Below are 26,569 nucleotides of genomic sequence, written 5' to 3'. Positions count from 1 at the left end.
ATGATATGTATATATGTGATGCACTGTGAGTGTGTGTCTGTCTGCAGCTGATGTTTTGGACAGATGCTGGAACATCTGCACATCTCGCTCATGAGGTGCCAGCTTGGGACAGGCCTTTATGTCACTCTGTTCCCATTTGAATAGCAGCTTTGTGGTAAATTTGTGCTTCATTCGCTGCTTGATTAGTCTGACTAAGTCGTCAAGCTATGAATTCAACTTGTAGCGCTCTGATATCTGCGGTCATGAAATCCTGTGAATGACTGGTGTTGATCCACCTGAAGAACATCACAGGGCACTTGCTGGGCCCTCTGCAGATGCCCTGCCGAGCAAACAGGTCAGTGGATGATGCAGTCAGCATGGGACTGCACTACATCCTGTAGCATGTAGACTGCCCAGGGACATGAAGTCCAGTTTGTGGACTTCAGTTCGGTCTTCAACGCCATCTGTGTTCCTCTGCCCATCCTCCAGGACTAGTATGCTACAGGAAACGGGCCGGGAAAATCATCACAGGTTCCTCACACCCAGGACACATACTTTTCAGCTCCTCCTCTCCAGCACACATTACAGAACCCTGTATAGCAAAACCGCTGGAGACAGGAGCCATTTCTTTCCTCATACCATCAGCCTCATAAATAGCTGACCGGTATCATCAGCTGGGCCGCAGCTACTCCTGATTTACACCCTGCCTCACATCTACAAATAATGTATTGTGTAATCTCATACGGAATGATCATTATTGCTGTTGGCATTTTATGTATACCAGCTGTATTTAATCTGTATATGGCTTGTATATTGTGTATTGCCTGTAAATTATATGCTCATTGTGTATTGTCTAACTTGAGAGAGACAATTGGCTGGAACCAAATTGCTTGTGTGATATATAGATATAGATCGAGAGAGAGAGAGTGTGTGTGTTATACTTCAAATTTAAAGCATTTCTTCTGGCAGTTGTCCTAGGTGAGTCCTAGTTGAGAATATTTTAACTGCTGGGATTCATTGTACATGGACAAATATGTATGTATATGTAATTTTATTTTCTTTAAACTACAGGCTAATTATTATATTTTCAGATAATAATATAATATTTGGTTGAAACAAAAGCCGCCAAGCTTCTGTCTGACTGACCTACTTTATATGCACACAGAACAGCTGATATAACCAAGATTTCTCTAATTTAACTTGGAGTTCAACAGCCCAAGCTTGTAGTCTGAGAGGAGCTGGGCTATGTAGGAGCTGTAAGTGGGCGGGGCTTTCCCCTAATTTGTCATGTGACATGTGATGTAATTCCACAGTAGTAAGTAGCCTGGGAAGGGAGAGAAAGAGTCATGGAGACAGTGGGATGCAGGCGTCTGCCTTCTTATGCTCGTCCCCTCAAATCCACCGAGTCCTTTCAAGGAAGTCTAGTCATTTTTTTGTTAAATTTCAAGTCAAATAGATATAGCAGTATGTAATTTTTTAAAATTCTTAAAAAAACAGTATCTCTTACAGGTAAGAAAGAATTTAAAATAGTTTGTTTATTTCGTTTTTTTAGTTATTTTGTTGAGCCTAGATAATATGAACAGATAATACTGAGTATTCTGAAAACAGAATACCGCATTGCTGCTGCTTGATTATCTGTTTTTTTTATTGAGATTAAACAAATTTATTAAAAATAAATAATTAAATATGATTTAACATGTATGCTACAGCTATCTATAATTTTAAAAATAAATTAAAAAGACAAGACATGATGTAATACACACATATAGCAATAAATGTAGTGGAATTTATGTGACTTCATTAGGCCTTGAGATCCATATTAAAATATGTAACCATATATATATATATATATGGATATAGAAAATAAAGTGTCATAACTGCATTCATTGTATTGATTTTAAGACAATTACATTAATGTTAACGGTCTAAACAATGCTTATATAAAGGTCTAATGAATGAAAGAGTGCTGATATCAACTTTGCTTCCAAGTAGAACAGCATATCTCAACTGTCTTATTGGTGCAATAGAATTAGTTCAATGAAACAAATACAGTCTGGATGGCACATGGTCTTCTCACGACCTACGAAGAAACCTCATTTCCACCAGTTCTACTTTCAACCTTGTTTTTTCAATCTATATCCACAGCACATGACCATGGACATAGATTGACTGGTAACCCATGAGCCTTGCCGTTCACCATCATAGACCTGCAAGATTGGAACCACCAATCCTGTCTGCCCGTCAGTCGCCTGTTCCCTGTTTGTCGTGACTGGTGACTGAGATCCTGGAGGTACTGCATCTGTATCTGTAATTGATCATGACACTTTACATAAAGGCCATACCAGTGTATTTACAATCAGCGAAATCTATCTGGACGCCAGATTTTCAGTATTATATGGACACTTACTTACACCTACAATCTGATAAGCAGGTTAGTAGTAAAACGTTAATGAGAGGCGTGTTGTGATGCCCAGAAGTTAGCAATCTGTATAAATTTGCCGTATCCTTATGTTTCATAATGTATCCTTATGTTTCATAAAAGTGTCAGACTTTAAACTGCAAAAAGTACCACTACATCACCGTCTTTTTTTCCAGGTTTATCTACAACATCTCCTCTTTTAAATGATGTCGTGGCTGCTAAGCCACTTCATTGTGACTTCAGTGCTTATTGCTTCCATGGCAAAACAAAACAGTAGCACGTGTAGCATGTTGCATTCTGCTAACCAAATTTAATAAACATAGAGAAATGCACTGATTACAGCACGTTGCCACACCCACCACATGAAAAACTACCTCAGGGATGAGAACCTGAGTGCAGCCGTGTGGTGGGTGAAACCTCAGCACCACACTGATCCAGTGGCTGGAGTGCCAGTCCTGCCACCAACCCCCAAGTTGAAGGACCTCCTTACAGGACTGGGTGTAGATTACGTCATACCCAGGGATAGGCTGAATTTATTCAGATTACTTTTGGGCATTACAATATGCCTCTCATTAATATTTTAGGTGTACTACCAATCTGCTTATCAGATTGTGGGTGTAAGTAAACTTTTGCATAGTACTGAAAAGCCAGTGTCCGGATAGACTTTGCTGGGTGTAAATACTCTGGTACCCCTGTTATCTAAAGCCCCATAACAGTTGTCTCTTTTTTCTACTTGTCACAGTGAGATGGACATAACTGCGTTACAGAGGGAAGACTGTGTTGAGTCGGGACAGGAAGAGGAAGCTGAACATCCAAAAGTTGAGAAAGAAGAGAAGCAATCACCTGATGTAAGAAAGCCATTAACTGAAGCAAAAGCAGAGGGGAACGCTGGACAAGTCAACGCAGTGGGTTTAAGAAAAAGATTTTGGTGTGTCGGCCACAAGTTCGCGCTGAAAAAAAAACAGAGTGAAAAGGCAGAGGCACTGAAACAAGAGGAGTCAAACAGTTCCAAGATTCTTGAAGAAGATGCCAACATAGAGGAAGTGAAAGATGTAAAAACACTGCAGGACCTGGAAGAGAACGGCATGGGAGCTGAATCTATGACAGATCTTCCCTTAGTCAAAGTCAGTGGAGAAGTTCCTGACATAGCAGGTGCTGTAGGAACAACAAGACCCACAGAAGAAGTCATCCTACAAACAGGCTTACGAACTGAGTTGTCTACTAGGCCTCCCCAGGATGTCGAGTTCCCTTTGAAAATATTCACACATGGGATACTTTCTGGTTTTGGAATGAAGGTAGTTTCTACTCAGCCTGTTGAGGAAAAGTATTTTGAAAGGGTTCTTCTTGCTGTCAAGGATGAGCCAAGGGAATCAGAGGAAAGTGCAGAATTACCACGAGGCAGTGAAAAGTCCATAGAGACTATGGTGGAGATTCAGAAAGAGGAAGGTGCTATTACAGGGGTAATCCCACAAACTGCAGAACTGCCCGAAGAAAGACTATATGAGGATGAAATTAAAGAAGAAATTGCAATTGAAGCTTATGGCTCTCAAACAGTTTTAGAGCAGGGAGAAGATGCCCTGGTAGCAGAAATTAGCAGTACAGAATATGAAGATGATGATGATGAAGAGGAGTCAAATTCAGAAGAAGAAACTCCAGTAATGTCATTTGAAGCTGAACTTCTCTCTTCCCTGGAAAAGAAACTTCATAACCTCTTCATAGGAAATTGTAGGAAAAGGTTCCCTACAAAAAAACAGGCAAATAAAGAAGATGAAATTCAGTCAGCAGGAGATGGAGAACCGATCTCAGAAGAGCTTCAGTCACCTGAAAAATCAACTGAGGGTTCAGCAGAATGGTCTGTTCAAATGGAAGATGCTGCTGAGACTGATGAAGATGCCAATGTTCTTGTTAATGAAGAAAGGAAGAATAATGGAAAACTACCCTGGTCTTCATTAAAAAAACTGATCACACCAAAGAAACAGGTTAGAAGATCTTCTGAGAGCGACGGTGAGGGGCCTAATCTCATTTTTAATAAAGAAGAAGAGGAACAAAAGCCAAGTGAGGCAAACCAGGAAACTGAACTTCATAAGAAAAAACCCACAAAGAAAATTCATTCCTCTGTATCTTGGGAGACGTTGCTATGTTTGAGGTCAGCTAAAAAGAGCGCCATAACAGAGGCTCAGGAATTAGCAAGTGAGCATGAAATTGAAGGTTCTTCGAAGGTATACTCTGATGCACCACCAGAAGAACAAAAAGAAATAAATGATAAAGGTGTACCTATGTTATCTGGAGAACTTCCTGAGAATGATGAAACATCCAAGGATTATAAAAGGGTTCTCACTACAGAAACGGTTCTGCAAGAAGTTGTGGAAAATGTTAGTTTGATGCTTGATGCTTTATTAGTAACAACAGCAGATGAGCAACAAGAATCTACCACTCTGCCTGTTATTCCACAAATTTTGGACCCAAGCACAAAAGAGGATAAAACAGTTCTTTTGGCACGTAAAAACACAGATGCCATCGCTATCTGTAGACACCTACAATCTAACAACTTTGAACTTGTGGAGGAAGTACAGCTCCGAACTGCTGAAAGTGCAGTCACCAAAAATAACAAAGAGAACTCAGAATTGACACAAATTGTGGATGATGTTCCAGAAACTGAGATAAAAGGTCTACATGAAGTTGCACCAGCTCAAGGAGCACTTGAAGAGGAAGAGCTGGCCAGACTCTTTGAAAACCTTCACACAGAAGACATAACAAAGCATGAGGCCAATGAAGAACTAGTATTTGGTCAGTCGGCACAGACAACTGAGGTGTCTATTACAGCAGGAGAAAAACATGAGAAACCTGAAGATATCAAAGAGTCAACCGATTTAGATGCACCAATCATAGACATTAAATCTGACTTTTAAGTGGCTTTAACTAATGTTGGTCCTACTGTAGCGTTTATTGTGAAGCAAGACAGAGACATAGATACTGTTGAGGCTAAAGCTACACTTGTCAAAAATGAGAGCACAATTAGTGCCTCAGAGAAAATCCATGATGTTATAGGTAAAGTATTGGAAACATCAAAAGAATATGAAAGTACTAAAAAAAAACATGGTGATCCATTGGGACTCATTAACAACAAGAAACAAGATTGTGGATGAAATATCAAAAGAAGTTCAAGTATGCATGACCAGAAATGTAGAAAGAGAACGAGGAGGGGCATTAGAGGCTGTGACTGTTAGAAATATTTATATTCAGACAGAATGGGCAGAAATATCAACATGACACAAAAATAAAGGAAGAAAATTCATGTCAGGGGAAGATCTTTGATTCTAAAGATGGGGAACCAGCAGTAGCAACAGAGACAGCTGATAATGGAAAACTACAAATATCCCCCTAATAGAATTACGTTGCAACAATGGAAAGTGGTCAAGTATATAAACATCAGATGCAGTACAAATTTAAAAAGCAGTACCATTTGGGAATGAAAATACAAGATATTGAAGTTAACCAATGTGAAACTGTCGAAACGGAGAAATCAGCCGATAGTGTAACGCATGACACAGATCTGAGGGAGAGTGATTCTCACGGGTCTTGGTTTGCCAAGTGGCCAAAACAGATGATCCCCAAAAACCTATGGATGAATGTTTATGAAGCTCAACTGGAGGTTATATGGTAAAGGCATAATCAAAGAGGGATCCACAGGAGTCATGGTCAGTGAGAAAAACCCACCTGGACCAACGGAAAAATGAGTCAAACTATGGATCATTAAGGTGAGAATTAAGGTTGAGTCAACTGGCATAACAGTGACTACAACACAGGTTACAGAGCAGGGTTAGGCAACCCTGATCTTAGAGTGCTGGTATCTAGCAGGTTTTCTATCCTACCTGGTCTCTGATGAACCACGCCTGGCCTCAGGCAGCTAGTAGGATAGAAAAAATGGCAGATATCAGAAATCCAGGAACAGGGTTGCCTATCCTGGAACTTTATTAGTAAAATATGCCTCAAGTGGACATATTTCAGCATTTAAAGGGGTCACTGTTAAACAGCTTTGAAGATGAAATACTGAAATATTTGATGCTAGGAAAAAATTGCAAATTCCTCTAGTGAGAGAAATGAGGAAGTAAATCTTCAGTTTGCAGCCAATGTAAAAACAAAAAAAAAATACCTAGCATTAAAGAAAATGCATGGTGCTTTTTTTCATAATGCACCACATTTTCAGGATTTATTACTCTGTGCCGCATGAGCTGACAACAGATAAGGTTTGGCTGGAAGATTGCAGGATGGAGCAGGACCAAAGGCGGTCAGGACAGCATGTCAACGTTTCAGATATCCTTCTTTTTCCTTGTCTTTATCTCCCAGTGCTCAGTGTGGCTAAACACTAAACATCATGTAATTAATGCACATATATCTGTGGTCCTGTTTTGCTCTGTGTCTATTAGATTTAATCTAAAACAAGATCTAACTCAAATGGCCTGACTCTTTTAGCGTAAGTTTTTAAAATACTTCCTCAGTCAGCAGGAAATTATATGTAATTACACAACGGACAATGCAAAGTAGAACGTGCTATGGAATGATTTTATTTGAATAATATTTCTTTTAACAATGCAATGCAAATTATAGCTTTTTAATTTAGTAAACGGAGGTTTTCCTAGGTTGTTCTGTGCAGATATGCCCTCTAGTGGTGATCTATGGAAATTAAGTCTAAAACATTAACTAATAACTTTAATTGTGTGTCGTTTCGAATTATGTGTGCATAACAGAAATTGTTCAGAATGTTAGGCCAGAAACAAGTCAGATGGAAATTTAAAGAGTAACTGTTTTATCCACAACACATGCGTTTGACAGCGTTCACGATCTCCCTTAACGTCGCTGCACGTGCTTTCGGACTTAACAAAGGGGTGATTATGGCTTAATAAGGCGACAGTTGAAATTATTCCGTTTTTTATGATGCTGTGACACCAGAGAATCAGATAAACTTCCACAAGAAACAAAATGAATTTTTTTGCCAATCAATGGCGGCAAAAAAGAGAAACATTTCCTGGTACTTCCTTCTCTTTATTTCAGAAAGAATAAAATGAAATGTATTTTGTGGGTTTAAAGAGGAAGTCTTTAAGATTTCATTGACGATAACCGAGGAGTGACATTTGAACTCATGTACCTAAAAAGCTAAAATTGTGTTTTAATTAAACCATGGCTTTTGAAACTGATCGATCGTGGTAATAATTGTGTTAAATTAAAACCAATAAGATGAGTTCGGTAGAAATCAGTCACGAGGTAACAAGTCATTTTAAAGCTGTGGATGTGGTTGTTTTGTAAAAATGTGACAGCTTGCAATTTCAACAGCACGCCCCCTACAGGATCTGAAAAGCAAATTCGATATTCACCAATCGCAGCACACCCCTGATCAACTTACCAGTAGTTCTCAGTAGACGACAGAGTGAGATATATTTGTATGCTGAATGCACATCTGCCTCGTGGCTAACGGTCAGCTGGAGGGGCTGCATCGGCCTACCATGCTGTAGAGCAGGGGTGTCAAACTGCAGTCCTGGGGGGCCGGAGCCCTGTGTAGCTTAGTTCTTTCCCTGTTCCACCACAAATGATTCAGCTCAACAGCTATGTGGTAATTAGCACATGAAGTTGAATCAGGTGTGTTAAATGAGGGGAAACCCAAAAATGTGCAGGGCTCCGGCCCCCCAGGACTGGAGTCTGACACCTGTGCTGCAGAGCTACTGTACATGGGTTGATAATGGCCTTTCCCAGAGACCCACCATGAGATCACTCTGCCAACTCTGGGATTCGAACTAAAAACCTTCAAATCACAGGAACTGCCTCACTACTCACCAAACCACACAGCGCCCCCAATGATGAGGCTCGTTATAATAATAAATTAATAATTATTATAATTACAATAATAATGGCAGTAGTAATGGCAGCAATTATATATTATAATTGGATAATTATATTACTATATAATTATATTATATATTATTATCATCCTGAGCAGGTCCCCCCCCCCGGTAAATCGTCTGTAATTGCACCCCCTGCTGGTCATATGAAAATGCTATTTGTAATGTGATACATAGGCTATTTGAAAATGTTACTTGAGCTAGTCATATCATTTTGTAATAATAATGTATTACGGATGGATTTACTTTTTTTTTTTTTTTTTTTTACTAATTTACTCATTATTTAAGGCACCCAACACGCCCCCCCCCACACGTCCCTGTTTTAAAATAATAATAATAATAATAATAATAATTATTATTATTATTATTATTATTATTATTATTATAATGGGGGGAAACAGTTGAACAGCTTTCACTGAACCATGAGGGCACGAGAAGTGATGACAGCTAGATTATTAGCTTCCATACACACTGTGTTACCGTTAAACACACACAGATAATAACGTCATATTTTTTTCTGAAAAAACATTTTATTTTTTGACTCTTCACATGAAAAAAGGGAGAAATAAGGGTATAGCATACATTCCTGAGGACACAGATCACAGCAAACGTCCTGCCTCTGTGACATTTCCAATGTGACCCGTTTGTAATATAAAGCCCAGTACATAAATGAAGGAAAACCAAAAACAAACAAAACACGATTTTCTTTTTCCCCCGGCTGTTTAAAGTCCCCCCCCCCCCAAATACAGTCGCAAGCTGGTCATTTTAAGCCCGTTTAATACCTAAGGATTCACTTTTGAGTCAAACTTCTCTTCAGTAGTCTTCACTATGCAACGCAGCCTGTTGCAATACACCCCGTGTGTGATGATGCATCTACTTCAATGCAGGAAGTCGTCAGACACAGCAGTCCCACCATAAACCCATAACTATCCAACCCCTGTCGCAAGCGAACAGTCTTCCAAAACAAAATCCATAATAATTATGGGATTCGTTGTTGCTTTTTAGTCAATAGTGTCATTCCAGATTTGCAATATCACACAACATTCCTGCAAAGCCGTAGACATCACGAATGAACGCGGTACGGAGAGCTGCACAATCCATTAAAAGGACGTAACATTACTGATGACAAGATGAAAATATAAATTAGTATTTGCTCAACCAGTCAATGTTGTAAAAAATCAAAATATAAAAAGCGTAAAAAACTTTAATACCTGATCGCTAGGTTCTACATAAAGTCGTAACACTATATAGGCACAAATATTGTAACTTGTTTTTGAAAATACAGTATTCGGTACAAAACTTCGTAAAACTTGAAATTTTGGATTCTATGAAGAGGTTCAAGTAAAATTGCTGAACTGGCAAAAATACATTATGCAGAAACTGACCTATTCACATTAACATTTTTAAACTCATTCTTGGTTTTAAAATTTAGCATATGACATACATCAAACTTAGCTATGAAAAGTTGAACAAACGCAGCAAACAGCGGCGCGTGATCGCCAAGAGCTGAAAGCAGGCCAGTGTTTCCAGTTTCTGTATAGATTAACTACATTCTCTATCAACACTGAATCAAGGGAAACGTTATTACTATGTATCTTGCTCTTATTGCTTAAAAATTTTAGAGAATGATCAAATTAATTAATGAACAAGTTATGCGCCACCTGATTAATTAACTAAACTTTAATTAAACAATTCATATTTAGTAATTGTGGCAGATGTATTTCTCTAAGGATCTAATTGCAATAATTTTAACTGTTTTTAACCATGATTTTGCAAGTATATGTTCATTTCACAGAATTTCAATATTAGGTTTCAGAGCTCTCCAGTATTTTAATAACAGCGTATTTACATATACCTAATTTTACCCATTTGAGAAAACAAAACTTAATTTGTTCATGCATTATTTTTCCACTGGGCTCAAAGTGGGAGGGGCTTAACGTAACGCCAACACAACCAGCCAATCGCAGTTTTTGTACAAATTATGGAGTACTACCTAGCTGTTTTATACGTATTATTATTAATGTCTACATTTTAGTTCTACCTGACCACGTCTTCACCACAGAAATAATCTGGTTGGAGAAGTAAATATCTAAGTGACGTGATGGCATAAAAAAACTACAGAATTCAGAATTTAGGAATATGCATATTATCTGCAATTCAGCAGTCAAGCTACTTTTTCAGCTGCAAAAACTAAAAATGCCTTGTTATTTCCTTATCAGTGAAACGGTAGCAATAAATGAAGAGTTCCTGAAATGAAATGTCCCTAATGCCCTAATAGTGCACCAGGAGGCTATGGACTTTAATACTTTCCCTGCTGCAATGTGAAAAAAAATTAAGAAACAAGAGAAACTACACCTGGACCCTGGGCACATGGGCGGACAGTGATTTAAAGAATAGCTGAGTTTGAAATACCTTTGCTCAGCTTTTTCAGCAAATGGCAGTGTTTCGTAATTAAGCGATAAAAACATTCTAATAAAAAACTTTACGAAACAATAGCGAGGTATCACAAAAGCTAAAGTTCTAAATTCTTTGTTGTGCAAGCATATACTGATCTTTTACTATTACAATTCCAAAAAAAAAATGAATTCTATTCATCTTCATAACTGTAACACTGGACGCCGTAAGAGGATATTTTACGGCATATATTTATAAAAAACCAAATAAACCCGTTTGGTATTTGTACAACTAAAGCTAGCTAAATAAAAACATTGCTGCACCTACAAAGATAGTCCTATTCCACTAAAATGTCCTCGGTTTTAATAAGATTGATAAATGGTTTGGCGTCCGAGGAGTCCGACCCCTCATCTTTCGGCAGTTCATCACCCGGCAGTGCCGACTGGCTGTCCGAATCAGAGGGGACCTTAGCATTTAGTGCGAAGCAAGCGTGTTTCATGACCTCACCGGGGCTAGACAGACTCATCTCACAGACACTGCATTTGTAAGGCCGGCTGGCAGACAGAAAGAGCGCCTCCACCTGGCTGTTGTCTTCGTTGGGGCACAGCTCTATGCTGCGCCTGTTGACCATGGTGTAGGAGTCGGAACTCTGGTGGAGACACACGTGGCGTGCCGCCTGGTTGGCGCGACAGAAGCTCTTTCCGCAGGCACTGCACTTGTACGGCTTGCCGGTGTGGATATACATGTGCTCCCTCCAGTGGCTCTTCTGGATGAATTTGCGGCCGCACGTGGAGCACTCGTACTTGCGCCGCTTGACCTCGCGCTCCAGGTCCATGGCCTCCAGGTTGTCGATGTCCGCTATGTCTGAGGGAGGTGGGGTCTCTGACTGCGACTGAAGGCCCTCCGCGTGGGGCGAGTCGGTTGCCAGGTGTTGCTCGCCGTCGCTGCCGCCGCCGCCGTCGCTGGCCACGCGCTGGGGCTCGTCCGGGTCTCGTGAACACTGCTCTGGGGTAGAGGCACAAGGAAGGGGCAAAACCCCAGAGAGGAGAGCCTCTGAAGGGAACGTCACCTGAGCGTGGAGGAGAAGGTGATCCCGTAGGAGACCCCGCTGGCTGAAACGGTCCCCACAAAGGTGGCAGGAATAATGCTTCCGGAAGGATGCGTTCCTTTTCATGATGCTAGGCTTGACATGGAGGATGGTGTTAGCCCTGGGGCTCTCGCCCAGCATCTCCACGTCCTCTGAGGAGGACGGAATCGGCTCTGGGAGAAGCTCGGAGGGGCCCTTGACCTCTAAGACATCTGCCTCTATTGGGGGGGAGAGGTGCGTCCTGGACGAAAACCCGCCGGGCTGCTGGTCCGAGATCTGGATGCCGTAGAGCGACGTGGTCAGCAGTGCGCTCTGCTCCACGTGCAACAGTGTGCCCTGGCTGGCCATGCTGGCTTCCTGGAGCAGAGGGAAGGCGTGCAGGAACTTCACACCCTGCTCCAGTCGCAGAGGGTCGATAAGCTGCGGGGCCAGCTTGCCTGTGTACATCAGGTTCAGGAGGTAGCTGAAGATGTCAGGCTGGATGTCTGCAGGCTTCAGCCGGACACAGTCACTGAAGGGAGCAGAGAGCAGCAGTTAAAACAGGGGTGAACAAAACACACAACCACATGGTAAACTCATCACACTAGGACACTCATGAAATCAACTGAAAACCAACATTCAATTCTACTATGCTTTATATTTCTTGGTAGCTTAAAAACACATGCAGTGGCCGGGATAACTCATGAGAGCACTTTTATGAACGCAAATTACAGATCTACCAGAACACAAGCCGCGAGAGGGACCTTGCGATCTCCGGCCCCCCGGGTGAGGTCTCACAGTACCTGTCCTGGTGGATAAAGAGCATCCTAAAGTAGTTGGAGAAGGACGCCAGGACAGCTTTGTGAGCTTTGAAGAAGACATCGCCGATGGCCACGGTGCAGTCGCACAGGAAACCAAACCCTCTCTGTGCATTGAGCTGCTGAAGGAGAACGAGACCGTGGTTGGCCAGTTCCATTCTTCGACCTGCACAAAGCCAGAAAAACAAGTCAACTTCCTGTCAAGCCAACACAAAAAAAAACAATTAAAAAGAGGCTAAAAGACATTCTGAGAAACCTATTTTGAGGTTAATCTTAAAATCGACAGGAATTCTACACACCTGAGCGGCTTTAGGACAAAACCCGTCTATTAAAACGGTACCAAACTTACGGGGCTTAATTTTTATCAAATGTACTGGCAACAATTTAATAAACTGATTTGGCAACTGATCTGAATGTGAATCTTTGTTTACTTATTTTCAAATAAGCAGATCTTCTTAGTAGGAGTGTATCATACAAAATTTGAACCCATCTAACAGCTCTGCGAAAGAACAAAATAAAAACAAGGCGAAAAATCATAACAATAATCAAATAAGAATAAGAGACGGCAAGCCTGTCTTGGCTCGGCACGTAAGGTACCCGCGTGCGCCCATAAGGCGGTTATTTCCGACGCGGCTCGCGCTCGTTGCGACACCCAGAATGAGGCAAGAGGCAGCTTGCGCCTGGAAGTTATTACGCGCCGCCTCGAGCCGCACCGGCAATGTGCTCAGCAGGGCTGCCGATACGGAAAACTGAAACCATACCGGCCAGACTTGATCTGAAATAAAAGTCTTGCTTTTCCGTACACATACAAGCTGCCACAACGACAAAGTAGTACGTTCTTTAGCAAAAGGGTATCAGTGCCAAAGTTTCAGAGAGAGAGAAAAAACACATTAAAAAAAACAACAAACAGAATGCTTGTTCTAACAGTACTTAGTTCATTGATCATATCCCTTAAATGAAACTTTAATTTCATTCTTCCCTGTATTTTTAATTAAAATTTTTTCTTCGTCTCTGTATTATTTAATTATTATTTTATTTTGACCGAAGCATCATTGAAGACTTCAAAGGATCAGTAGCTCAAGGTGATTTGCCCTCCCTGGGCCTCCTTGGATAGGCTCCAGACTAGACATAACTCTCCTCTGGAAATGTAGCATGAAGGATGGTTGGATGATGCAGGTAACAAGCCTTGTTCTAATTGGATTAACTGTTGCAATACTTTCGGTGACAACAAAGTCCAATCATTACAATGAAAGATGCATTATTAACATTAAAGACAAAACCTCATGTGTAATGTCCACTAAGATCTACCTCCCCCGGAGATTCCCGGTCATCTAGCGTGGGATTGTAAGACTGCTGTGATTCAGCAGGGGGCAGAGCAATGCGATTTGGGTAAATTGAGCATCTCCATGGCAACTGATCACCACCCGCGCCAACAAGCGCCTCGGGTAATGAAAGCCAGCAGACACTGATTAAGCTGGGCTCCTCATTAGGGTTAAATAGGGCCGGCTGGGGGGGACTCAGTGGCGAGTCGGGGGAAGCGTGAGGCACATTCCTGCTGAGGTGGCCTGGCTGGTTATTTGTGCCTTTCAGGAATGTAGCTTCAGAGAGACCTTAATTTTGATTCCCCCCACCCACCCTTCTTCCAGTATGATCCGCACACTTCCGTCCCAGCCTTGGTGTAGACGCCCTTCTCTCTAACAGCCCACGTTCCCATTACGCCTCACAGAAACTGGCCATGTGACGAAAACATATTAAAGTTTAGTGAAATAAAGCAGGCGTGTGTCCAATACGGAGGAGACGACAATGCAATGTCAATGAAACTTTACATGCTCCTGGTTTAAACAGCAGCTGGTGGTTGACTGAAGAAATAATTATATTTCAGAAAGAGTGGTCTAATTGACTGCTCTCTTCTTATTTGCATTTGACTTGTTTTTGTATTTACCTCTAAACTACTGCAAATTCATTGTGTACTCCTAGATTCTCTAATTAGTATAGCAGAAATTTTCATTTGTCAGCCTTGACTGCTTGTTGAACATTCATACAATGGCAAAGCAATGCTGCCAAACAGCTTATTACACCTTTGAATTGGGTGCAAGGCCAGGAGTTGACCCTAAAACGGACAACAGCATCATAATAGAAACATTCACAGGTGCGCGTCACTATTTCACCTGAACTTCTCTATTTATGCAGTCAGTTTGTATTTAAAAGTCAAACAGTATCTAAGTGCCTGCAATCATCCACACTATATAAAGTACTGCAACGGAAATAGCCAAACAAAAACTACTCAATTTTCTCTTTGTATCAAAATTCTTCAAAGCACGTTTACTCTAGCCGACATTTATAGATGCAAACAGTTACAGCTGCATTTAAACATAAATAAGAAGCTGTGGATGCTTTTACAGATATGCGAATAGCTGATTCCAAAGTACTAGATTCTTTTTAAATATTCTCACTTATTTCCAAGTCGTCAGTTACGGGTCAGCTTGCCCACTGATATAAAGCACCATAAAGTTTTGTTTGTTTGTTTTTCTTAATTAGCACTGCATCAAATGTAGGCTGGGACCCTAAACAAATAATTCCCACAGAAGCTCCCTATGTGTATTTAAAATTGAGTGCATAGATTTAAAAAAAACACCACCCCCACATTGACATGTGGACCGGACAGTCCCCCCGCAGAGTAAAACCACTTCCGCAGTGCGCTTTCCTACGAAAAAAATCCCCCCGCCCCCCAAACCCCTCCTCCGACAAAAAACACGATAGTTGCGAGCCTCGATCTGCCCCCTCTCCACGCCGCCGCACCGTCGGGGGGAAGGCATTGTAAACTCGCCTTCCTTTCCGCGGAACCGCGCCGGAACCCCGGCGCCACCGGGCGAAATGTCGCCGATCCCCCCTAGAAATCGGATAATAAGTGCGATCGGAGCATAAATTAAAGCGGAGTTTGCTTTGGGTTGGGGGCAGATAAAGGAGAAGACGCGCTTACCGAATGATTTCTATTTTTTAGAACTTCAAAGTAATATATCACATAGATTATAAATAAACCCTCTCACATCTCCTATAATAAAAAAACAACGCGGATAATTAGTAGGTTAAGCGACTGTATGCGTGACCTACCTTTTTTACTGCGCGATCTTTAATTTAGAGGAGTTTGCTTGTTGTCTCTTACCGGAGGGGGGGGACCTCTCAGCCGGGCTCGGAGCCTCACTGTTCCTCTGAAGCGCAGCATCGGCGGCAGCAGTCGGTGTTTTCCGGTCGCGTTACGTTACGGTCACATGACCCTCCCCGAAGCCCATCGGAAAAAAAGAAGAAGAAAAAAACGCCCCGTCCGGGACGCCTCCGTCTGCAGACCTACCCACTGAATGGTGTCTGACCTTAATGGCTGCGACACGGCGGTAGCTGGCCTGGCTCCCTGCCCGGCTGCGAGTAGACGGGCTCCATGTCTTGTGTTTGCGGAACAATTTAGTTACACTGTTATTTAAGTTGACAGCAGTTACAGCTGCGGGTTACGGGGGACGGGGGGGTCCCAGTAAGAGTGGTTTGCTTGATGTGTTTATCAGCATGTCAGATGGAATTAACAGTAGAGAATTAAATCATTATTTACAACCTCTCCGCCAACATGCTTACACTATTAACTTGTAAATCAGTTTGAATTTACGAGCAAAGTATGCAAACGTGTTATTATTTTTTATAGTCATTAGCTTTGAGTAAGCCTAGTTCTTTTTAAAAATTAATTTAATGAAATTTCTGCGGATACAGCCATGTCATATTGTTTCAAACTATAAACTTATAACTTTGCTGTTATAAATAAATAAAACCGAATTTCATTAACGTAAGACTTTTTTATCATTTAACCATAATAGTATATAATGATGTTCTTTATATATATATATATATATATATATATATATATATATATATATTTGCACACACACATATATACATATATATGTTGCACTGCTATTTAGACAAAAGATTCTGCAATTGTAGTATATGAATACATTGATTTCAAAGGACTTTTTGGATGGTTATGGAAAAGCCACTGTCACTTAAATTGCATGTTGCTTTATAGTAGCTTGATTGTCTGTTATACATCACATTGTGACGAAAGTGGTTTATCACATGCATACCACATGCTGTAGAAGAGCAATCCTACTACTCTGGAGTGGTGACTTCCTGCAGAAGAACATGGCCCCTCCTTTAGAATGTGCTTCGCTGAATGTTTATGCGTTGCCTGGAAACCGAATTTTAACACCGAACATTAATTGACGAAACTCGCCGTACTCTTCATCGCCTCGCGCCAAGTTTGCTTCTTTAGAAATGCAAAGATAATAGATGAGATAAAGTTTGAAAATGGATATTAATAGGTCTGGCGCTGACTCAGGTGAACTGTCTGCTTCATGTTTGAATGAAATGCCCTTTAATACGGTAAGTGTTATAAGACTGTCGTGCTTAATTGAACGGACTAGTTATTGTTTACGTGTTTGTGGTCGTGTTTTGGTGTCTTTTCAGTTTAAATCAGGGAAGAACTCTATCTCAAACGCATTTGACAAAAATGTCCTTTGGAATTTTACGTTGTTTTTCAAAATATATATTTTGATTTATTACAAAACATACAAATTAAAGATATTTTCTGTAAAACATGATAGGCCTATATTTACTTTATGAGCTCATTGTAAATTTCGTGTAACAATACGTAGAACAGCCAAGTTATTGCTATTCTGAAATGTGAGAGTTATTTTACTTATTTGTGTACCTTAAATTTTCTAATCTAAATATTCCCATTCTCTCCTATATTTTATCTATTAAACATAAATTAAATTTAAACTTAAAATTAAACATAATGTTTATTTTCTAAATTGTACTCATTTTAAACTGACCAGCACATATACCAGACATTAATTTATTAAAATTTTCAGGAAACATTTTAATGCAACCCTGTAATCCTAAACCGAATAAGTGGTTTTAAGATGGATGGTTTCATGGATGGATGGATGGACGACGGATGGAAGGAATTTAACACATCCTGTCATTACTCACAGCTCCAAGATCAAGTGGATGTTTTAAAGAGGAGGCTACAAGACAAAGAAGACATGATTTTGGCTCTGACATCAGACACGTATGATGCTGCTTGTGACACAGGGGCAAGAATATCACACATGTTTTCCTAAAATAAACATAAAATCAGAGTTATATATACCATCATTGTAACAAACACAACCACCAAAATGTCAATTAGCCTCATATTTGCAAAAATATATGCAATCCTCGGGGTGCAGGGAGTAATGTGGCACGTATCCAAGGCAGGCTAAGGCACAAAGTAGGCTATACCCTTCACAGGATCCCAATCCGGTGGCAGAACCGTATTGATTTGGACAAAATAACGCATTGTGTAATGTAGTAATAGCTAATGTCCGGTACCAGTCAAAATTCTGGACGCACCTACTCAAAGTCATTTATTTTTCAACAAGATAACAACCCTAAGCACACCCCAAGGTTATGTAAGTACTGTATTATCTCATGAGTAAGCAGAGAGATGGAGTGCTGTGACAGATAACCTGCCCCCCCACAGTCACCCGACCTAAACCATATAGAGCTGGTCTGGGATGAGTTGGATCGAAGAATAAGAGCAAAGTAGACAACTTGTGCCCAGAACTTGTGGAAACTCCTTCAGGACTGTTGGAGAAGCATTCCAGGTGGCTACATCTGGAAGCCAAGAGTCTGCAATGCTGTCATCGAAGCAAAAGGGGGCTATTTTGAAGAGACTAAAATTTGAGAAAATTTTGAGATGAATGTTTCTCCTGGTCGTTACAATATTTGATATGTATTACCTCATTGCCGTGAGGTGTTTTACTATAAGGGGAATCACACAAGTAATACAAAGACATATATGAACAGCAGGTGTGTCAAAACTTTTGACTGGCGTTGTATGTCTATGTTATAATCTGTTGGCCAGTAAGTACTCAGAGGGAAGGAAGGAGGCTGAGCAGCAGCCCAGAGACGCAGGAAGGAGATACCAGGACGTCGCCTTCCGATTGGCTGACAGATTGTCCATCAATCTGAAAGGGAATGAAGATCCACTGGATTTTATTGTGCAGCTGGTGACTATCAGGCTCCATGACCTCTATAGACATCAGCTAAGAAATCCACACCTCCTTTGTCACTCCCCCTCGTGTCCCCTTTCCACCCTTCCATCATCGGGTAAGGCAGTGTTGCGGATTCGCTGTCGCAGGTTGACACGCTCTGCGAGGAGAAAGGCAGGAGAAGGAGCGAGATGAACAGCCTGAGGAACTCCGTGGCGGCCAGTGAGGTGGAGTGCAGGGCCAGCCGGCAGACGGTGATGCGGCTGGTGGCTGAGGTGCGACGAGAGCAGAGCCTCACGGCGGCCCGTGCCGAGGAGGTAGAGACACTCAGAAAGGTACAAAGCAGTCGTCCACTGGCTGTCTAACCAAGGCTCTGCCCATAAATGAAGCTAAGTTAGAGCTACAGTAAATGAGATCCCTAACTGCAGTTAAATTGTCCAAATATGTGTGTGAATGGTATGCGTGCCCTGCAATGGGCTGGCGCCCCATCCTGAGTATTTTCATGCCTTGTGCTGTAGTTTTCAGTATAAGCTATGGACCGCTGTGACCCTGCATAGGACAAGCGGATATAGATAATGGATGGATGGATGGTATTTGTAACTGAATTTTCCTGTCAGTATGTTCATATCTCATTACAAAGGTGTAACTTTGGATTAAACATTGGGGGCGGGGGGGGGGGGGGGGGGGGGGGTTGAGGTCCCCATCCATTCATCATAACAATATGATTATATGGGGGGGAGAGGTGTTGTTTTGGCCAGTTCTGATTATCGTGGGGATTATAACCCCCTCCCCCCCAGCTCCCCGTAATTTACATCCATGTCTAAATGTCTTTTATCTTTATGTGTGACTGTTTCATTGCTCTATGACCAAATGAATTGAAATTTCATCTAGCGTACGAACCCTGTATCATTCAGCTGAAAATGACCGTAAAGTTCATCTGGCTTGACTGTACCAGGAAGGTCACGTGAGTCTCCACATGGTCGTTGTTATTAAACTGTATAAATTCTCATGTTTCTGTGTTTCACAGGACTTCGACCAGGCTCTGCTGGCCAAGAGGAAGACTGAGGCGGAAAGCCAGGCCCTCAGGGAGAAGCTGGAGTCAGGCCAGCGCGCCCTAGCAGACTCCCAGCAGGAAGCCGACCGCCTGGGCAGGCATTCCCAGGAGCTGAGCCGACAGCTGCGCCGCAGCCAAATTGAGGCCCAGGCTGTGAAGGCCCTCCTGCGGGCCTTTGGGGAGGAAGTGACAGAGCACATCCGTGACCAGAGCAGTCCGGCCTCAGAGGAGGATGTTCAAAAAAAACTCAGGGAGCTCTGTAGAAGCAGAGAAACTGGCGCTGAGGTGCAGTACACAAAGCCAGGCCTCTGTGTACAAATTACCATGATTTCATGTGTTGCTGTATTACATACATTACAGCTTGGCGACTCCTTGTTATTCTGTGTTATCACAACTCAAAAAGTTTTATTTTTCAAGACAGTTAAACCAAAAACTGCTACTTCCCTTACATGTTTTTTGTTTTTTTTTGCTTCGTTTTAAACGCAGAATATTCCAGAAATCGAGGACAATCTGTCTGAGGTTTTGAGGGAGCTTGCCAGGCTGTTTGGTCTCCACCAGGGGGTGCTAGAGAGAGCCCATTCAGCCGAGCAGCAGGTGCAGGAGCTAGGAAGGCGGCAGAAGGAGCTGGAGGCGGAGCTGCTGACGGCGGACGTGCTCCGCGACGGGCTGAGCCGTGAAAGGCACAGCGTGAGGGGCGGGGCCACTGGTGCACCGGGTCTCTGGTGGTGGATTCAGATCAATGTGAAAGAGCTGATATTACCACGTCTTACATACTGCATGAACCACGTTTACTCTGAAAATGGATGATATTACTTTGCATTATTCCCTCCTTCATTAAAGAGATTTACAAAGTAAATTCTTTTAGTAGCTGATGAAAAGTGAGTCTTTAACAATAATAAATACATTTGATTAAAATATTTCTCCTTGTCTGAATTGGAGCAATATATCAACGAATCTGCTACATAACTTATCAAGTCAAGTTAAGTGAAATGTATACTTTCATACCACTAGGGGGTGCTTTATGTCTAGGATAAAGACCCATGTGGAAACTTGGGGAAGAAATGTGCACCAAAAAAATACTGTATCACAATGTCAAAACGCAATTTCTGTGATCATCCCGCGATTAATAACAAGAATGTTCTCAGGCGTTTGTCTCTTTTCCGTTGACCACAGAACCTGCGCTTCCTCGGTCAGCTGTCGGAGAAGCTGAAGCTGGAAAGGGTTGCTGCAGAAGTGGGCTTTGACATGCAGGCGGAGGCGATTGTGCTGCGCGTGGAGCAGCTAGTGAAGCAGGAAGAGCGTGCTTTGGTGGAAAGCAGGACTCTGGCGCGTGATCTGCAGAGGAAGGTTAGAGGGGTGACGTGCACAGTTTATTTTTTTTGACACTAACAAAGCTAAAGCCAGAATGTGGTGAAAATACCACATTATTGCATGTAACAGTGTCAGCTTCCGCTGTTTTTCTTGGCGGCGGTAGGAATGCGGCCAGGCGATAAGGCTAAATCATCGTCTGTGTGGACGAAGCGGGATTTAGCCGTGGTGTCCTGCCCTGTCTCCCGCAGACGAAGGCCCAGCGAGAGCAGCTACAGAGCAAGGAGCTGCACATGGACATGCTGCGCCGGAAGGTGGCCCAGCTGGAGGAGGAGAAGCAGAGCCGCTCGGCACTGGCCGTGGAGCGCGACGACGCTCAGCTGACAGCCCGCAAGCTGCAGAAGAAGGTGGAGAGGCTGCAGAAGGAGCTGGAGGCCTTGCACCACTCAGACACTGAGCTTAAAGCCCGGCTTTGTCATACCAATGAGCTCAAGGTATGGCCACAAGTGTGTCAAGCATTGTGGGATACTGGAGGACAGACTACCAGATAACTATACCTCAGATATACAAAACACTCTTTTATTCAGAGATTGTCTTAGCACTTTATCTGCTGGAAGACTTGCTATATGACGGATTAGGAAGATTTCATTCATTCATCATGGTTTAGCTGTTTATTTTTATTAGTTGCTGTCCAGTTGATCGCAGACTCCTAATGGCTATACAGGCAGCACATCTACACAATCTATCTTCTGACAAAGGCTTCGGACATCCCAAAGTCACATCGATTGTTGTGATTATTCAGCCGACCATCTTTCTGACCATCCTCTTCCATTTTTACCTTCAACTTTCCCTATGCACTGCGTCTTCTCATGATATGCCTAAAATAAGAAAATTCACAGAAAATCCCATATTATGAGCAATTCTCTCTTCTTAGACATACGTCAGTACTTCTGGAGATTCTTTTCCCTACGTCCTAGAGAAAAAGGGTGTATTTATTGACTGATCTGTCTTTTCTTGTTGATAACTGTTCTATGGAGGCAAAATTGATATGATTTCATCATCATGAAGTTATCTGCCAATCATAACCTGTGTTTTCTTTACCTTTAGCTGTGGTACTGTCATGCCCCCCCTATGATGCCAGGGATGGGTGACAGTGGTTGACAAATGAATGGTCATACAATTAGTTATGGATTTTTAGTACACTTTCATTAAAAAATACCAATTTGTACCTTTAAGGGTACAATTACTTGTCACTGGGGCTGTACCCTCAAGGGTCTGCCAACTGTACCCTTAGCTGTAGGTAAATGTACCTTTTAAGGTACAAAATGGATTCTGAGGAACATTTTTGTACCATTGGGGTACATTAATGTTGTTTGTACCTTGGGGTGCAAAGCGGTCCAAGGGCTGTACTCTTTTTTCTGACACTGTAGCACTTCTGTTATTTCCAGGAAACAGAACTGTTCTCCTCCATTATGGGTCCTTCACTGTTTGCCATTGTGGTAGCACATGCATCATGGCATTCCTGATTTCTTCCCCCTTATTTACCTCTTGTCACGAAAGCTGACGTGTATGTCTTGATTAATATGAAGGTCAAAGTCCTGGAGCAGAATCAGACCATCGAAGTCCAGGGCAAGAGCCTTGACAGACTGCAGAAGGAGAAGGCAAAGGCGGCAGAGAGGTTAGCCACGGAGAAGTGCGAGATGGAGAGCAGATATCAGGAAGCCGTGGTGAGCCAGCAGCAGGTACAGCGATCACTGCAGAGTCGCTCCAGCGAGCTGAGGATTCTCCAGCAGACCGTGCTGGAGCTCACTGAGAAGGAGAGACGGGTAAGACAGGCGAACGCTAAAATACACTAAGATGAGCGAATGTTACATTTATATAGCACTCACTACACAGTAGCTAAGGGACAGGAGAGAATTTACCAGGTGGATATAGGGAATGATTAGGAGGTCAGATTTGAAAGGGCCACAGTTGGTGATTTTAGCTGAATGACAGCACCGTTTATACAGACCAGTGTCCCCATCACTGTATGGGGACATTGGGATCCCAGGATGGACTAATCTGCTGGCCACACCAACACCTCATCAACCCAGCTTTCTTAGTTGGTCTTCCATCCAAATGCTGACCAGGCCCAAACATGCTTACTTTCCGATGGGAAATCTAGTCTGTACTGCAGGGGGTATGACTGCTGTTAGCAAATTGCTAAAACTTTTAATTTAAGATGTTTTCCCATCTACTTGTTCCTTTCTACTATTTTTAGTTGACAGACTTCCGTAAGGTAGTGGCCAGCATGCTCGGCCTGGACATCAACAAATTGGCTGTGCCCGACTACGAGATCATCAAGACGCTGGAGGAGTTTCTCCATGCGCTTCCCCACACGCACCGGCTTTGCCGATGCCTGGATCACCCCCATCGCCAGCTCACTTTGGACTAGGCCCTGTCTCGGTATACCAACACATAGAACATCTGGGAACCTCCTCCACATGCGGCTCTTTATGGCCGCATTTCTATGTAAAAATTCACCAGTACTCTGAGCGCAAACTTTATTTGCTTTCCTATTGTAACAATTGCACATTAAAGTCCAAAATCACAAATAACTGTCATAATCAGAATGTGGAAAATTGTTTTTTATTATATCTTGATTGTTATACTATAAAATACACTATATGGACTAAAGTACTGGGATACGCCTCTTAATCGATGAATTTAGGTGTTTCATTCAGACCCATTGCCACAGGTGTATACAGTGAAGTACCTGGCCATGCAGTCAGGTGTACAAACAATTGTGAAAGAATGAGTCATTTTGAAGAGCTCAGTGAATTCAAGCGTGGTTCTGTCATATGGTGGCAGCTATTATGTAATTTCTTCCCTACTAGATATTCGACGGTCATCTGTAAATGGTATTGCAAAGTGGAAGCATTTAGGAACAAGAGAAAATCAGCCATGAAGTGACAGACCATGTAAAGTAACAGAGCGGGGTCTCTGAGTGCTGAGGTGCACGTTCTGTTGATTCAGTAACTGCAGAGTTCCAAACTTCCCCTGGAATTAACCCCAGCCCAAAAACTGCGCACTGGGAGCTTCATGGAATGGGATTACTTCACCAAGCACAATACCAAGCGTTGGGTGGAGTGGTGTAAAGTACGGCATCACTGGACTCACTGGAGCAGTGGAAACATGTTCTGTGTAGTGACAAATTATGCCTAATGGATGAGTCTGGTTTTGGCGTATGTTAGGAAACCATTACCTGCCTGACTGCATTGTGCCAACTGTAAAGTTTGGTGGAGGAGGGATAATGGTATGGGGTTGTTCTTCAGGGGTTGGGCTTGGCCCCTTAGTTCCAGTGAAGGGAAATCTTAATGCTTCAGCATGCCAAGACATTTTGGACAGTTCCACATTTCAAACTTTGTGGGAAGAGTTTGGAGATGGCCCTTTTCTGTTCTAGCTTGACTGTGCCTCACTGCGCAAAGGAAGATCCATAAAGACATGGTTAGGTGAGTTTGATGTAGAAGAACTTGAATGACCCCCATTGAATACCTTTGGGATTGACTAGAATGGAGATTGCGAGCCTGGACTTCACGTTTAAACTCAGTGCCGGACCTCGCAAATGCTCTTCTGGCAAAAATCCCCACAGACACACTCCATAAACTTGTGGAAAGCCTCCCCAGAAGAGTGGCAGCTGTTACAGCTGTAAAGGAGGGACCAACTCCATATTGGTGCCTATGGATTTAGAATCGGATGTCATAAAAGTTCCTGTAGGTGTAATGGCCAGGTGTCCCAGTACTTTTGTCCATGTATGCACCGGAAAATAATTTAGTCATTTTTGGTTGCCAAAGTATTATGAATTATCGCAAATGTCATTTGTGTAATTAAAACTGTATGTGGTCATTTATCTTTGAGGACAGAAAAGAATATTTTCCAAATCACTGTGACATTGTGGCACTAGCTTGTCTTTGTTGTTTCTTCATTTTTTCCCCCCTCATTTTTCGCTCCTTTCATTGAGGAACACTAATCTCCCTGGATTACAACTTGACCTGACACTGTTAAGGTTGTTCTTTACGATATGTACATCATATTCAGCCTCTTACCCAGTAATCTGATAACATGCTGCCATTTTGGCTTCGCAAACACAATGTTAACTCTTGCAGAACGTCGTTCAATGTCCGATTTCATCAATCAGCCCAGCGTGATCCGCTCATCTAATGTTGGGTTGTTGTGAGCCTAGTGCCTGTCTCAGGAACGTGGGGATATCCTGGGTAATGAAAACTGAAGTTTAAGAAAGTGGAGTTAATTTGGTTTAACAGCAGAGTGCAAATGCACCCGTGAGAAGGTAAACATGACCATCAACTTCTGATGAAGAAGTAGGGGCAGTGAGCTACAAATCAAATGGCTGTTTTATTTTAGAGTAAGCCATATGTGAATTGAAGCTTTACTGATTTCCATCTCAGGTAAAGTGTAGATTGAGTCATAATCTAATTTCATAGGTGAGAAGTCATTCATGCCTGTCGCTCGTTCACTTGCAGGGTAGAGTTCATGCGTGAATGATGAACATAATTGGCAATGATAAGTTTTAAGCACGGTCCTCAGGATAACAGTGCTTCAGGCGTGTGCCTTATCAGTGGGGTCAATTTGACCCAGCATATTCCATCCATTTATCTATTTCCAGCAACCGCTTCTGAAAACCGAAATGACACAGTGTGCTTTTTCCCTGGAAGTTTTAACCACTGATTTTCCACAAAATATGTTCCATCCATCCATCCATCTTGTTAGAAATGATGTTTAAGTGATTTTCGTTTTGGTGTAAAACTATAAAGATATGTCTGTGAAATTGTGTCAGCTTAACCATTTTAAAAACTCTCCTAAAGTCACTCTGGTATTTGCAGATAACCATCCAGTACACCAATGTATTTTTTACTGGGCCACTTCCCCATCTTGTATAGCGGGGCTCTTCAAATCTGGACCTCGATTCCAAATCCAGGCCTTGTTTTCAGTTCTCCCAGGTAGTTGTTTAATAATTACTGATTCTGATTGGTCAGAGGCTTCACACCTGACTGACAGGTAAAGGAAGGCTGGAAAACCAGCAGTGCTCGGACCTCGAGGACCGTGATTTGAATAATAGGGTTGTATAGCTAATCAATCCCTCATTGAGTTATTTAACCAATTAAGTTAATTAATTAATGGTGGCGACATTTAACAGATGCATGGAATGTCTGAGATCCCCTGAGGAGAGGTGCTCATTTAGCCGTCCAACAAGATGCCAGTAACTTTTTGGTGAACATAAGAAATTCTTGTTAGTTTTCATTGTTACTCTTAATTTGCATTAGTTCTAATGTTAAGGTTTTTTTTTTCGTTCTGAGCAAAAATTTATTACCCAGATAAATAGCTTTAAACATGTCCCTTGACTGCCTAAGGCATTTGCACAGCACTGTACATGCACGTATTACTGAATTTAAGAAAGCAAGACATTATAACCATAAATATTGTTTTTACTTTCAGTATCAGAAAAACATCTGCCAAGTAAATAAAGGTAAACACGTTCTTTTTGATTGGCAGGCATTACTTA

The 26,569-nt window shown here is 42.0% G+C and overlaps 2 protein-coding genes and 1 long non-coding RNA gene across 6 annotated transcripts; 2 read left to right on the top strand and 1 right to left on the bottom strand.

Annotated features, from left to right (window-relative positions):
* The first annotated feature begins 1,186 nt into the window (after positions 1-1,186).
* On the top strand, positions 1,187-7,915 carry LOC111857986 (uncharacterized). 2 transcript variants are annotated; one of them, XR_011982412.1, is made up of 4 exons: positions 1,190-1,488; positions 2,125-2,269; positions 3,141-6,156; positions 6,606-7,915. It is a non-coding gene; the product is annotated as an uncharacterized lncRNA (long non-coding RNA). The 2 variants fall into 2 exon arrangements; XR_011982411.1 differs by having other exon boundaries at positions 1,187-1,488; positions 3,141-7,915.
* Positions 7,916-9,114: 1,199 nt separating this feature from the next.
* LOC111857988 (zinc finger and BTB domain-containing protein 2-like) lies at positions 9,115-15,985 on the bottom strand. Of its 2 annotated transcripts, none has more exons than XM_023839326.2 (3): positions 15,734-15,985; positions 12,556-12,736; positions 9,115-12,284 (listed from the first exon to the last, which is right to left on the bottom strand). In XM_023839326.2, the coding sequence occupies exons 2-3, from the start codon at positions 12,726-12,728 to the stop codon at positions 11,024-11,026; spliced, it is 1,434 nt and encodes a 477-aa protein (XP_023695094.1). In that variant the 5' UTR covers positions 12,729-12,736; positions 15,734-15,985; the 3' UTR covers positions 9,115-11,023. The 2 variants fall into 2 exon arrangements, with proteins under 2 accessions (XP_023695094.1, XP_023695093.1); XM_023839325.2 differs by having other exon boundaries at positions 15,682-15,984.
* A 538-nt stretch (positions 15,986-16,523) lies between these two features.
* ccdc170 (coiled-coil domain containing 170) lies at positions 16,524-24,951 on the top strand. Of its 2 annotated transcripts, none has more exons than XM_023839135.2 (10): positions 16,524-16,992; positions 17,607-17,683; positions 18,521-18,665; positions 18,797-18,982; positions 19,675-19,986; positions 20,188-20,388; positions 20,875-21,048; positions 21,261-21,503; positions 22,599-22,835; positions 23,270-24,951. In XM_023839135.2, exons 1-10 carry the CDS (start codon positions 16,918-16,920, stop codon positions 23,441-23,443), a joined length of 1,824 nt encoding a protein of 607 aa, XP_023694903.2. In that variant the 5' UTR covers positions 16,524-16,917; the 3' UTR covers positions 23,444-24,951. The 2 variants fall into 2 exon arrangements, with proteins under 2 accessions (XP_023694903.2, XP_072554887.1); XM_072698786.1 differs by having other exon boundaries at positions 20,188-20,442.
* The last annotated feature ends 1,618 nt before the right edge of the window (positions 24,952-26,569 follow it).

Source organism: Paramormyrops kingsleyae, chromosome 14 (genome assembly GCF_048594095.1).
Source record: "Paramormyrops kingsleyae isolate MSU_618 chromosome 14, PKINGS_0.4, whole genome shotgun sequence".
NCBI lineage: Eukaryota > Metazoa > Chordata > Actinopteri > Osteoglossiformes > Mormyridae > Paramormyrops > Paramormyrops kingsleyae.
The sequence above is the reverse complement of the archived record's forward strand: the minus strand, read 5'-3'. Positions and strand labels throughout refer to the sequence as shown.

What these genes read in the sequence shown, in the direction of transcription:
- ccdc170 (XM_072698786.1), top strand. Translation starts at nt 16,918, where the DNA reads ATGGATATTAATAGGTCTGGCGCTGACTCAGGTGAACTGTCTGCTTCA. An exon ending in TGGATTTTATTGTGCAGCTG is followed by an intron (nt 18,666 to 18,796) that starts GTGACTATCAGG and finishes TCGCTGTCGCAG; the next exon opens with GTTGACACGCTCTGCGAGGA. An exon ending in TCACTGAGAAGGAGAGACGG is followed by an intron (nt 22,836 to 23,269) that starts GTAAGACAGGCG and finishes TACTATTTTTAG; the next exon opens with TTGACAGACTTCCGTAAGGT.
- LOC111857988 (XM_023839326.2), bottom strand. Translation starts at nt 12,728, where the DNA reads ATGGAACTGGCCAACCACGGTCTCGTTCTCCTTCAGCAGCTCAATGCA. An exon ending in CTCTTTATCCACCAGGACAG is followed by an intron (nt 12,285 to 12,555) that starts GTACTGTGAGAC and finishes TGCTCCCTTCAG; the next exon opens with TGACTGTGTCCGGCTGAAGC.